At 44.7% G+C, this 14,086-nt stretch overlaps 2 protein-coding genes across 2 annotated transcripts; both read left to right on the plus strand.

The window, feature by feature from the left end:
• Positions 1 to 1,989: 1,989 nt before the first annotated feature.
• Positions 1,990 to 4,697, plus strand: LOC135096795 (WAS/WASL-interacting protein family member 3-like). The gene is made up of 4 exons (XM_063998551.1): positions 1,990 to 2,175; positions 3,620 to 3,724; positions 3,977 to 4,087; positions 4,308 to 4,697. The coding sequence occupies exons 1-4, from the start codon at positions 1,990 to 1,992 to the stop codon at positions 4,695 to 4,697; spliced, it is 792 nt and encodes a 263-aa protein (XP_063854621.1).
• A 2,054-nt stretch (positions 4,698 to 6,751) lies between these two features.
• LOC135096779 (uncharacterized) lies at positions 6,752 to 9,895 on the plus strand. Its single transcript, XM_063998535.1, has 5 exons — positions 6,752 to 6,885; positions 6,982 to 7,111; positions 7,323 to 7,429; positions 7,539 to 7,960; positions 8,183 to 9,895. Exons 1-5 carry the CDS (start codon positions 6,781 to 6,783, stop codon positions 8,184 to 8,186), a joined length of 768 nt encoding a protein of 255 aa, XP_063854605.1. The 5' UTR covers positions 6,752 to 6,780; the 3' UTR covers positions 8,187 to 9,895.
• Positions 9,896 to 14,086: the final 4,191 nt, after the last annotated feature.

Below are 14,086 nucleotides of genomic sequence, written 5' to 3' on the forward strand. Positions count from 1 at the left end.
AACAATAATACAACACAATGTACTACACTGGTTTAATAGAAGGATTTCACTATCTAACACACACAGAATCATTGACGCTGATGTAATACTTATAAACGGTCACTGCACACACGAAAACACACCAATTAAAATCCCAGGATACAACCTACACACAAAAAATACAATATAAATTTCTTGATGTTTTTTTTTTTATCTGATTTAATTGCAATAGAAGTCATGACCACAACTGGCAAAATTATTACTTCCACACTATATCAACTCCCTTCAAGAAACTTTATACCAATTCCCGACTTCACCAAACTATTCAGACGCAACATCCCAGTCTACATGCTAGCCCATCTCAGTGCAAACCACCCCACTTTGCGATACACTCACAGCAACACGAAAGGAAGACAGCTCAACAGACTCATACACAACAGGCTAATTCAACACACAGGGCCACAATTCCCTACATATTACACACGCAGAAGAAGGACAACACCTGACATAATATTAACAAACCACAGAACGTACCACAACACATACAACAGCAGGACCCCTCACCACCAGCGACCACATACCAGTTATATTTACGATATCTACCGCACCCATATTAATGCCATCACCTACCACACCACATTACAGTAAAGCAACCTGGCAAACATTCAAAACACACGTCACCAACACACTACACGGTAACACACTAGACAATGAAACACTTGAACTATAAGCACTGCAACTGACAACTGGCATCAAGCAATACAGAACGCAACACGGCAATCAATCCCCACTTCACTATATAAATGCCTTCTACCACATTTTTATTAATTTATTTATTTTTTAGGTGTTGTGTGTTTAGGTTAGGTTTGTTGTAGTATCCCCACTTCACTATATAAATGTCTACCCTCACACAAACATAATGACACAACAAAACCTCTCAAGACACTCTTCACTGAATTGCAAACGTATTCAAGTGTTCATGGGTGGAATTTTAACAATTACAGATATGATAAACAAATAAATAAAGTCTCCAGTACCTACAGATATTGACCGGTAATAGAGAAAAAGAACCTCACTACATATTAAACAAAAACCACATCAAATTAGACACAAACGGGATAAGAAAAGAGTACACAGGGAATATTGGAGAGAAATATTTAATGGAGAGCTACAAAACATCCGAGATAATATACAAAGAACAATCCGCTATACTAATTGTAACACAGGCACACTCAGCACACACCCCACACACATGATGGTAACCGCCGAAGAAGTTAGAAACATAATTAAAAATGTTAAGAGTACCAGCCCGGGTGAAAGTGAACCAAACCATCCTATCACACCTGGCACACATCCTGTCACACCTGGCAGACATCCTATCACACCTGGCACACATCCTATCACACCTACCAGACATCCTATCACACCTACCAGACATCCTATCACACCTGGCACACATCCTATCACACCTGGCACACATCCTATCACACCTGGCACACATCCTATCACACCTGGCACACATCCTATCACACCTGGCACACATCCTATCACACCTGGCAGACTCAGCAATATTAAGACTCACAGACACATACAACAGCGCCATCTCTGCAGGATATTTCCCAGATAGATTTTAAAAATGCCATTATCAGACTCATACCTAAACCCGACAAATCTCCACAACAACCTCAAAACTACAGATCAATTTCGCCGCTAGAAGTACCAGGGAAAATAATACAAAGAATAATCAATACCAGACTGAAAACTCACCTTGAGACCAACAATTTATACAACACCAACCAGCTTGGATTTCGCAATAGCAGGGGCACCACACATGCATTAGCAATCATCACTGAGCAAATAGCGCAATACGAATCAGATAAAGTTTGGCATCATGGATTAAAACACAAATTACTTCAGTTGCATCTACCAATAACTATCGAAAAATTTTGATGTGATTTCCTAACAGACCGCACAGCATCCATTAAAATAAATCACCATACCGGACCAAGAATGAAATGCGGAGTACCACAAGGAAGTGTCCTGTCACCAACACTCTTCACAATTTACACCAACGATATACAACAGCCTCAACAAAACCTCAACATCAGCTTCGCAGACGATATAACACAAATGATTGGCTACCCAGGGAGATCTAGGAACATGCTAAACATCAAAACTGAGCGAGCAATAAAGGCAGTTAATGACTATGAAAAAAAATGCAAAAAAAAAAAAAAAAAAAAAACGTTAATAAATTCACACCTCCCTCCATCTCGCAGCCAAACGAGATGAGGAAGAAATAGAATTAAAACATAAGGGGAAATGCTTAGGATTAACCATAACCACCTCTGGTTATTACAAGCACATTCAGCAACGTAAAAACACAGCAGACTCAGCACTAAATAAATGATACAAGCTATACAATATGCCAGAAAACATTGAAATACACCTAGTTAAAACACTAATCCTTCCCATTCTTGATCATCCACCTATCCCAATACACACTATGAGTAAAAACCAAATACCAAAAACTTCAGAAAATACAAAATAAAGCCTTAAGAACCAGAACAACACCTCTAAACATAAGAATACACAACAGATAAGGAAACTGAAGCCTCGCCTACGTGTTTTCTCATCAAGTTAGCAGTACGCTTATCAAGTTACTTATCTAAGTTACTAATTAAACTCCTAATGGAAAATATTTGAACCACCATAGACCCTAAATAAGTAGGCTGTTACAAAGATACCAGTTTATTTATGGGCCACAACAGTGAAGCCTAGCCTACGTGTTTTCTCATCAAGTTAACAGTACGGTTATCAAGGCCGTCAGCAATACCAGCAGGGTGCAGGATGTCACTCAACCTGACCTGCACGTTGATGTTTCATGCTTGTGCTGTGGTGATGCTAATGAGGTGTTGTGTGTGTGTGTGTGTGTGTGTGTGTGTGTGTGTACGCAATGACCGCTTCGCAGGACTGGCTGTGTCACGGATGGCTGGAGGAAAATAAGAGTTTTTATTATGATTTATTATTATTTTGATAACTTTGAACACACTGATCGTATTAAACCTTCTTCCAGTTTAAATTTTCATCAGTAATAACTCCTAAGAATTTAGTAGAAGAAACACTAATTAGGTGACAGCCTCCATAAAAGAATTTGAAATTACTGACAACAAAGCGTCTTTCAAACAATATGAAATTACTTTTATTAATTTTTACGGCTCATTTATTTGCGGTTACCGATCTGAATGTTACGCAATTCTTGATTCAATTTTGTATTTAAGTTACACAAATCATTATCTGTTAGGTTCGTATCACTCAGCGAAAAGAACGCCATTTATCACATCACTAACATTACAAATAACATTCATGTATTATCTCAAACAATAAAGGGCCTATTATAAAACCTTGTGGCACATCTTGAATTTTTTTTTTCTATTTGACATTAATTGTTACAAAATACAGACTGTTTGCTACCTGACAGACAACTAGCAAACAATTTTAGCGGGTAATCTTATAATTCCAATGTTTTATATCTTTACTCATATCAAAAACACCTTGAGGAGAGTGTGTGTGTGTGTGTGTGTGCAGGTGACGCCAGCTGTTCATGCAAGGGTAGAGACAGTTATCAGGTGTGGAGAGACAGGTATCAGGTGTGGAGAGACGGGTATCAGGTGTGGAGAGACAGGTATCAGGTGTGGAGAGACAGGTACCAGGTGTGGAGAGACAGGTACCAGGTGTGGAGAGACAGGTATCAGGTGGTGGCTGGGCCCCTTCCAGGCGCCTCACCTGCTCGTGGCGTGTCCCGCGCCAGAGAGGGGCTGGGGCTCCGGCCTGCTGTGGTGGGCGCGTCGAGGCGCCCACCACAGCAGGCCTGCCCCCACGCCACCACCACACACCGCAGCAGGTAGGCTGAGGCCTACCTGCTGCTCACCACACGCTGCCTGCTGTGGTGGGCAGCGGGGGCCCTGCTGCCCCTCCTCCTGCGCCTGCTGTGGCCCAGGCTCCAGGCTCCTGGCCTGCTGAGGCTCCTGCTGGTGACCGAGGGGCGCCCAGTGTCACCACGTGTGGCAGGGTGCCCCGGTGCCCCAAGGCAGGTGTGGCCACCAATGACGTGCGTGCGCCGCCACCACCACCACCACCACCACCACCAGCACACACTGAGGCGCCTCCACCGCCACACTGACAGGCACACATCAAGGCTCTCCCCTCTCCCCTCTCCCCCTCCCCTTGTGCCCTGCAGCACCGCGCCGCCGCCCCGGGGTCACCAGCAGCGCCGCACCTCTCGCTGTTCATAAACTGCCGCACAAAATTTTGCCGGTCACCTCACGCAGACTGGTGTGACCCCCCCTCCACCCCCCGCCCCTCACCAGCCACCTCCCCCTGACACGGCGACCTCTCCCCCCGGACACACCACAGCCACCTTGACCACCACCCGCGCCACAACCATCACAGCCGTCTGTAACACCGCAGCCCCCGGCCCTTCATCAGCCTCCCAGCGCTCCCTCAAGGCCATCGTCCTCCCGCTATCAGGATTACCGGCCGTCACATCAACCTTGACGCCCACGCCACCACCGCCGCGCGCCCCACCCACGCCGTCACACCAGTACGCTACAGCAGGGGCCAGCAAAGTACACAGGACCGACTCCAACACAGCACCACGCCACGCAATGACACAGAGGTCGCCAGTGGGTGAGGAGACGCGGCCTTCAGCCCCGGCGTGAGTGAAGCTTCTGTGCCTCACGTCCGCTCATGGTGACCTTTGACCTCTGATATATTAATGACCATCACAGATACACTAAGAGAGAGAGAGAGAGAGAGAGAGAGAGAGAGAGAGAGAGAGAGAGAGAGAGGCGGTACACTGCTGTAGGTAGAATATTAATTTGTCTTTGTTCTCGTTATTAAAGTAAGCAAAATTATTCTTGGAGTCTTGTCAGCAGTCAGGGGTACCAATGCTGTTCACTGACATGACTTCCAGTGGCGCCAATTTGAACTACGAGTCAAATCTGGTGTTTTCCGTGAACTGGCGAGAGGAATTTGGGTCTCTCTCTCTCTCTCTCTCTCTCTCTCTCTCTCTCTCTCTCTCTCTCTCTCTCTCTCTCTCTCTCTCTCTCTCTCTCTCTGTCTGTCGTGTGCTGTGTTGACAGTCAGAAGGGGAGGACAGCCAAGCGGAGTGTAAGGCGCCACCACACACTACAAGTCGTTCAATCATTCCTCTCCTGGTCTAACAATTAAGGTGAGGTGCAACAAGTCAGTAGGCCTACGCGTGGCACTCCCTGTGTGAAATAGGCCTGCAAATTTCCACCTGTTCTCTCTAATCACCCTGTCTAATCTCTCAAAGCTCCCTAAGTCTGTTCACAACCAATTCCTCCGCATCTCTTTCGTAAACAAATTTTTTCAAGCTTCCACTGGTTACCTCTTGTTCTGTCCTGAATGAACAAGAAGAAGAAGAAGAAGAAGAAGAAGAGGAAACATTCTTTACATGCTAATAATGAAAATGATAACAACAGCAACAACAGCAATAACAACAACAATAATAATAATAATAATAGTGGTAGTAGTAGTAGTAATAATAGTAATAGTAATAATGATAATAATAATAATAATAATAATAATAATAATAATAATAATAATAACAAAAGCATTTTCTTTCTAATTATGCAAAACAATTCAATAAATAAACAACAAAATAAAAATGCAAAATAAATAAAAACATTGATTTTTTTTATATAAACGCTCACTCTTCGTCCCTCTCCCTCTCTCTTTCCCCAAGACCAGGATCAAGATTCCCCTCTCCCTCTCTCCCTCCCTCCTCTTTTCATCAATTTTCTCTCTCTCCCTCTCCCTCTCTCTCCCTTAGTACCGTGTCTTTCTCTCCAGGAGGCAGACGTCTCTCCGGTCTCTCCTTCCCTCCCTCCCTTTCCTCCAGGAGAGAGAGATTTCCCTCCTTTTCTCCTAAATAAGGGAGGAATTCTATGTCAGTCCGCCATATTGGATTTTGATCGCTTGGAGATTCACTGGTGACAAGAAAATGAAATGGATTATTATAATTATGAGTGATTTATTTGTAATTAATATGTAATTATGCTCTGAAAAATTAGTGTGTTGTTTTGTGATGTTAGTATTGCGACTTTTTGTTGACAATTTGTGTTTGTTTTGTGTGTTTGTCTTCATGCAAAACATTACCCTTATTATTAACAATATTCTTTATTCATCTCTCATTATTATCAAACTATGCCCACCCAAACAATTATTAACATTATTCTTACTGCCATTACTATTATTATTATTATTATTATTATTATTATTATTATTATGATTATCAATATTATTACTATTATTATTGTCATTATCATTATCATTATTGTCATTATCAATATTATCATTATGATAATTACAATAATTATGACAATAATTATAATTGTTACAACATTTTTACCGTTGTGATTTCATTGCTATCATTTCGTCTATCTATCTATCTATCTATCTATCTATCTATATATATATATATATATATATATATATATATATATATATATATATATATATATATATATATATATATATATATATATATATAAGATATTAATAACTATGAAAATGCACAAGATGTAGTAATCAAAATACTACTACTATTACTACTACTACTACTACTACTACTACTACTACTATTATTATTATTATTATTATTATTATTATTATTATTATTATCATTATTATTATTACTATTAATATTATCATTACAACAACAACAACAACAACATTCTTTCTAGCATGGACAAGCCGGTACGGTTGGCATTCCTGGCTATGGTGGCACTTGTGGTGGTGGCAGCCCTGACTACGATGGCGATGGTGGTTGAGAGTGCCTCGGTGCGAGAACGTAAACCCACAAACCACTCCAATAACACTTCAGTAAGTAACTACTACCCCAATCCTTGCACCACCACTACTACTACCACTACAACAACTACTGGTACTATTAGTAACACTGCCGCTGTTGTGTTTCAGGTCATTGCAGTGCCTTCAGATCTACTGGTGCGCCTAGTGGAGGTGACACAATCCCTTCATAACTTGCTGCCGCGCCGGAGTGTAAGCGACGGAAACATTGAGGCGACCCAAGAGGCCGCTGGGCTAAAAGGTATTGTGATCATTGCTATTTCTATTATTAGCACTGTTATTTTCTGTCTCGCATCACACTGACAAATAAAAGTAATAATAAAAAAAGCAAATTTAAGTAATGAATAATAAAGAAATAAAGAAATCTGCGGGAAAAATTGTAATTATTAGTAGTTATTATAGCTGTTGTTTTACTACTACTACTACTACTACTACTACTACTACTACTACAGGTGCGTCTGGTGAGGAGCGGATTCTTACACTTGCACTGACACAACACGCGCTGCTACAACACAGAATGGAGGAACTTCTGACGCAAACAGGAAGGTGTCAAGCCCAGGTGAGATAGTAGTAGTAGTAGTAGTAGTAGTAGTAGTAGTAGTAGTAGTAGTAGAGAAGGGGAAGCGGTGTTGTATTGAATAAATTTAACATTCTTTTATTAAACACAGGTGGAGGCGCTGCGGGAGGACAAGGAGGAGCTGAAGAGGGAAATTCAAGCCACGAAGGAGCGAATGACGACAAAAAACAAAGATTTAGGCTCGTCGACACATGAATTTCCCGCCAAAAGTGACCATGGTTGCAAATGTAAACAAACTGACTCTGACGCACCCAAAAGGACTGCAATGCTCTCTACCACTGCTACTATCGATACTACTACTGCAATAACTGTCCTCACTGCTCCGCCTGGTTCTCCTGAGTCTACTACTATCACTAATGGCAGGAATAGTAGCACTGGGCGGATAGTAGACCGTGTTTCTGGTGGAGCGGTGACTGAGACTACTTCTATTACAATTATTCCGACTACTACTGCTGCTACTACTATTGCTACTACTACTACTGAGAGTGTGGTCGTGCTTGGATCTGGTGTAAGGTAAGTACTATTTGTGATACTACTACTACTATTACTACTACAACTACTACTACAACTACTACTACTACTACTACTTCTACTAATTATATTGCTGCTATTACTTCTGTTCTACTGCTACTACTACTACTACTACTACTACTACTACTACTACTACTACTCAAAGGAGACCATGTAGCCAGCTGTCATTCATTATATACTGACACAACTAGCTCTCCTTAACAGGTGATCTTGGAACCTCAGGGAAAACAACATGCAGCAAATGAGTTGGAATGGCTAGAACCAGAGGATGGGGGTGTGCGTCCAGGGAGTTGAGGAGTGCCACTGCTTCAACTGATGTGTGGGACCTTGAGGCAGAGGGTCCACCAGGTGTGTGTGTGTGTGTGTGTGTGTGTGTGTGTGTGTGTGTGTGTGTGTGTGTGTGTGTGTGAGAATGTTTTCCTACTTGTGGTGAATGGTAAGGAAAAAGAGTGTGTGGTGGTGTGTGGTGTGGCCTTGTTTGTGGCAGATGCATTGGGGAGTGTGTGGTGGTGTGTGGTGTGACCTTGCTTGTGGCAGATGCATTGGGGAGTGTGTGGTGGTGTGTGGTGTGACCTTGCTTGTGGCAGATGCACTGGGGAGTGTGTGGTGGTGTGTGGTGTGACCTTAGTAACTTAACTTCTTAGTAACTTGTTTGATAATGGACTCCCTTGAAAACTGATGACAAAAATAGAATGCTAGGTATAGAAAATGCGCCCAGATTATTAGTATGAAATATCTGGGGATTAATTCGCTAGCAAACTAACACTAGACAAGAAACGTGACACGGAAAAAGAGAAGTTTGAAAAGTGTGACAGTATGAGAGCTGCCGAGGTTTAGTAGGTGAGTGGGTGGGCGCGGCCGTGACAGTGCGTGTGTGTGTGCGTGGGCTGAGAGTCCGTGCGTGTGTGTGGGCGTGAGAGTCCGTGCGTGAGCGTGGGCGTGAGAGTGCGCGTGCGTTGGCGTGAGAGTGCATGTGGATGTGCGTGGGAGAGTGCGTGGGCGTGGGCGTGAGAGAGCGTGTGCGTGCGTGGGCGTAGGCGTGCGAGTGTGTGTGTGCGTGGGCGTGAGTGCGTGTGCGTGCGTGGGCGTGGGCGTCCGAGACTGTGTGTGCGTGGGCGTGAGTGCGTATGTGTGTCCATGGGCGTGAGAGTGCGTGTGCGTGAGAGTGCGTGGGCGTGAGAATGCGTGTGCGTGAGAGTGCGTGGGCGTGCGGGTGTTTGTGCATGGGCGTGAGTGCGAGTGCGTGCGTGGGCGTGAGAGTGCGTGTGCGTGCGTGGGCGTGAGTGCATGTGCGTGAGTACGTGGACGTGCGAGTACGTGTGTGCATGGGCGTGAGTGCGAGAGCGTGCGTGGGCGTGAGAGTGCGTCTGCGTGGGCGTGATTGCGTGTGCGTGCGTGGGCATGAGAGTGTGTGTGCGTGCGTGGGCGTGAGTGGGTGTGCTAGGGCGTGGGCACTAGTGCGTGTGCATACGTGGGCACGAGAGTGCGTATGCGTGGGTGTGAGTGCGTGTGCGTGCGTGGGTGTGAGAGTGCGTGTGCGTGAGACGTGAGCGTGCGAGTGTGTGTGTGCGTGGACGTGAATGCGTGCGTGGGCGTGGGCGTGCGAGTGTGTGCGTGGACGTGAGAGTGCGTGTGCGTGGGCCTGAGTGTGTGTGCGTGTGCGTGAGTGCGTGTGTGTGAGTGAGTGGGCGTGTGCGTAAATGTGCGTGCGTTTGCATGAGTGCGTGTGCGTGGGCGTGAGTGCGTGTTCGTAGGAGTGAGAGTGAGTGCGTGGGCGTGAGAGCGCGTGTGCGTGCGTGGGCGCGAGTGCGTGGGCATCAGAGTGCGTGTGCGTGCGTGGGCGTGAGTGCGTGGGCGTGCGAGTGTGTGTGTGTGCGTGGGCGTGAGTGCGTATGCGTGCTTGGGTGTGGGCGTGTGTGTGTGTGTGTGTGTGTGTGCGTGGGCGTGAGTGCGTGTACGTGGGTAGGCGTGAGAGTTCGTGTGCCTGTGCGTGAGTGGGCGTGATAATGCGTGCGTGTGCGTGAGAGTGCGTGTGGGTGAGAGTGCGTGTGCGTGTGCGTGAGAATGCGTGTGCGTGAGTGCGTGGACGTGTGCGTAAGTGTGCGTGACTGCGTGTGCGTGTGCGTGAGAGTGCGTGTGCGTGCGTGGGCGTGAGTGCGTGTGCGTGAGAGTGCGTGCGTGGGCATGAGTGTGTGCGTGGGCGTGAAAGTGTGTGCGTGTGAGTGGGCGTGAGAGTGTGTACGTGGATGTGAGAGTGCGAGCGTGAGCATGGGCGTGTGAGTGCGTGTGCGTGAGAGTGCATGTGCATGAGTGCGTGGGCGTGACAAACAAACAAACAAACAAAACACGCGGAAGACAAAATAATGAGGCCCCCCGCGGCAGAAGAGTACTAAGCGCCATCGGGAGCAAAATGGCGTTTTTTGCCTCATCAGGTGCTCCAAGGCTTAATGCGCATTTTGGTGGAGATAGTATACTTTTTCCACCATGTTAACAAGGTTCAATTTCCCGTTGTTTGCAAAGTATTTTTTTCCTTAGCGACTAGGTGTTGACTCGGTGTTGGAAGTCGCCCGTGCAGAAGCGTACTATCTCCATCCAGCCAATGAGAGACCGCGGAGTGCTGTGACGTCAGAGCGCTGAGCCAATGAGAGCGCCGTATCTTCTCCCGCCTCAGCCCCGCTCTGCCTCAATCTAGTTGCATTGTGGAAGAGAGTATTCCTCCATTCTCACGTCCCATTATTGCGTTGATTATTCACCCATAATGGAATTATCAGACGTTGATAGCCCTCCTACCTCTCCTGATGTTGCTGGCCCCTCAGCAGGTCGCAAACGCCAGCGAACACCAGCAAGACACAAGCGTGCTGTGGCCAAGGAAAAAAGAAACAAAGGAGAACCTTATACCAGCCCTGCCAGCCACCGTGCTATGCCCCAGCGAGTGATTGGGGCAGCATGCAGGGATGGATGTTTCTCAAAGGTAACAATGCCTGGTGTGCAGGCCATTTTCTCTGCTTTTTGGGCAATTGGGGACTACAATCTTCAAAATGCCTACATCCAGAAGATGGTAGCAATAATGCCCATTGCTCGTAAACGAACGGCTGCCGAAGTCAGCAGACGCTCGATATCACGGGCGTACCAAGTTACTTACAACAACGTAACCACGAAAGTGTGCTTTTCTGGGTTCATGGCCATGCACGGCATCTCAAAGAGGCGGATAGACAATGCCCTCCGCAAAATGACCCACACCTCTGTTCCCGTGCCTGACCAACGCGGCCGCCATACCCCTGCCAACAAGATTGTGGGCGAGAGAGCAGAGCATGTCAAGGAGCACATTCGTCTTTTACCTGCCATGACGAGCCACTACAGCAGGGCAAAGGCTCCCAACAGGCTTTACCTGGACAGCACGCTCACCATCAGGAAGCTGTATGACATGTACCTGTCATGGATGGCCCAAACCTATCCACAGGAGTCACGGGTAACATTCCATTATTACAGTGACGTATTTAGAAAGGATTTCAATATCAGCTTCGCGCCACCCAAGGTAGACACGTGTACCACCTGTGACACAATTAACATGACGATCACCAACGCCACCACCGACGGAGAGAAGCTGGCCCAACAAGCAAAATTGGATGAACACTTGAAGGAGGCAAGAGCAGCACAGGATTTCGTGAAACGCCTCAAGAATGATAATGATGAAAACACCAGCACGTCACCAAACGAAGGCCACCAGGCACCACCTTCAGAGACTGTCGCAAACTCCTCTTTCGTCTAGCATACCCCCAGGGTTACCTTGTGAAGTCTGATTATGAGCCTGACGACAATAACATCATCAAAGTCAGGCTGCAGAAGGGACGGGCAGCCTGGTCCCACCAGCTGTTTGACCTCTCCACTCAACCACTCCCCCAGAAGTACACAAGCCCCATAGCCCTCAGACCTGAGAAAGTGCGTGACCTACAATCTCTCCTCGCACTCATGCCCCAAAATGCCCATCCATTCTACCGGTCCATCATCGACGCCCAAGCAGGTGATGTCAATAGCACTCAAGATGATGGTGAACACGACAACTTGGATGAACTGTTGGAGTACGAATCGTAAAGGCATTGAGGGGTGGGGGGGAGGGGGGAAGTGTGTAATAAACAATGAAAGTTAGTGATACCTGTAATAAAGAAAGGGAAAGTTAGTGTTACCTCAAGATTGTGTGAAGTGAGAAGTGCAAGATACCAAGACACCAATATCATTGAACATAGCTGAGTAAAAACTAAAAAAAAAAAAAAAAAAAGAAATACGAATCAATAATGGAAATGTTTATTTTTTTCCAGATGATGATTTTTTTATTTCCTCTGTTTTAATGTCATGTTATAGGTGTGTTTCAGGGCTTTAATTTGGTGTATATAACTTTACTCTAGCTTTATTGTACGGCTATTGACATTTTCGTAAAAGTTACAAAACTTTGACCTTCATTTCTGGCGAATATTGATTTTGGCACTTAGTACTCTTCTGCCGCGGGGGGCCTCATATATATTTGTGAAGAATGCAACAAACTGACAAACAAACAAATAAAAGAAAAGGAAAAGGAGGAAGAGAGAGAGAGAGAGAGAGAGAGATGGGAGGAAATTTAACCAGAATGTGTTTGAAGTGGCGTCCTGTGATCTGATTAACACGGGGATCACTGCTCTCCTACACCCTCAAGGACATCCATGACGACGAGGTGAGACACAGAGAGACCGAGAGGGGCTGCGAGAGGATATATATATATATATATATATATATATATATATATATATATATATATATATATATATATATATATATATATATATATATATACACACACACACACACACACACACAACGTGGCACTCGGTGACACGCCTGAACCTCCACCAGCTTAAGATTTGCCTTCAGATCCTGCCTTCGCTTTGTAATAGGTCTTAAATACCTCCAGAATCCCACGCAAGCTTTAATTCCTGATTAGATGAAGGTGATAAGGTGTTTTAATAGTAGTATTCACTTAAAAATCAGATGAAAAATGGCCATAGACAAACATTTAAGAAGTTGTGTATAAGAGAATTCAGTTCTGTTACTTAGAGATTCTGAATCTATTGTGTCCAATAATTTACTTGAAAAGCAGTGCATTAAGAACATAAAATACTTAGCCTTAACTAAATATAATAAAACACTTTAAAAACACCTAAAAACACGTGAAGCAGGTATAAAACATGTGAAATAATCTTAAACCAACGGGATCAATAAGTCTAGCATAGGTTTCAGCCGAGAATTAAATATAAAACACTCAAAACACATTAAAACACATGGATTAAATACTGGAAGCCCTCATATTTAACTAAACATACTAAAACACCGAGAAAAACGAGAAATGAGCTAAAAAAACAACAGGATCAAGAATTCTTTCATTGGTTTTATCCGAAGATTCAGTCATCTATTGCGTCGCTTTGTTAAGGGACGACTCAAAGGAGGCGAGGAGGAAGTACAGCAAGGTGGTGTGGGGATTTGTCACCTCTGGACCAAATGAGGCTCTTGTCATATCGAGTATGTATGGTGGGTGAAATACAGCGGGAAGTTAGTTAAATATGAAGAAGTGTGTGATTGAATGGGCGTTACTTCTGCTTCCCCGGATTCGTATACAGATATATGTATTTTGTATTTTTTGTCTTTATGTTTGATCGCATTGTTTGTGTGTGTCTTCTGATGGAGGAAGGAATGGGGGATGTATGGGGAAAGTATGGTGGATGAAATAAAGCGGTAAGTTACTTAAATATCAAGAAAAAAAGGAGGGTGCGCGTGTATGGGAGTGTGTGTGTGTGTGTGTGTGTGTGTGTGTATGTATCCGGTCATTATTTTTTGTGATTTTCATGTCTTTCTTCAGTCTTATTGCACTGTTTGTTTGTGTCTACTGATGGGGGAAGAAATGGGGGGTGTATGGGTGAAATATGGTTGATGAAATAAAGCGGAAACTTACTTAAATATGGAGAAATATAGAAGTGTGTGTGTGTGTGTGTGTGTGTGTGTGTTTTGGGTGACTGGCTACCGCGTGTCATATCCTCTTACGTTTTTTTTTTCGTTTTTTTTTTTTTTAGCTTGTTGTTGTTT

Source organism: Scylla paramamosain, unplaced genomic scaffold, assembly GCF_035594125.1.
Source record: "Scylla paramamosain isolate STU-SP2022 unplaced genomic scaffold, ASM3559412v1 Contig7, whole genome shotgun sequence".
Classification (NCBI taxonomy): domain Eukaryota; kingdom Metazoa; phylum Arthropoda; class Malacostraca; order Decapoda; family Portunidae; genus Scylla; species Scylla paramamosain.

What these genes read in the sequence shown, in the direction of transcription:
- LOC135096795 (XM_063998551.1), top strand. Translation starts at nt 1,990, where the DNA reads ATGAAATGCGGAGTACCACAAGGAAGTGTCCTGTCACCAACACTCTTC. An exon ending in TACCAGGTGTGGAGAGACAG is followed by an intron (nt 3,725 to 3,976) that starts GTATCAGGTGGT and finishes GCTGTGGCCCAG; the next exon opens with GCTCCAGGCTCCTGGCCTGC. An exon ending in CAGGTGTGGCCACCAATGAC is followed by an intron (nt 4,088 to 4,307) that starts GTGCGTGCGCCG and finishes CACCTCACGCAG; the next exon opens with ACTGGTGTGACCCCCCCTCC.
- LOC135096779 (XM_063998535.1), top strand. Translation starts at nt 6,781, where the DNA reads ATGGTGGCACTTGTGGTGGTGGCAGCCCTGACTACGATGGCGATGGTG. An exon ending in AGAGGCCGCTGGGCTAAAAG is followed by an intron (nt 7,112 to 7,322) that starts GTATTGTGATCA and finishes CTACTACTACAG; the next exon opens with GTGCGTCTGGTGAGGAGCGG. An exon ending in CAGGAAGGTGTCAAGCCCAG is followed by an intron (nt 7,430 to 7,538) that starts GTGAGATAGTAG and finishes TATTAAACACAG; the next exon opens with GTGGAGGCGCTGCGGGAGGA.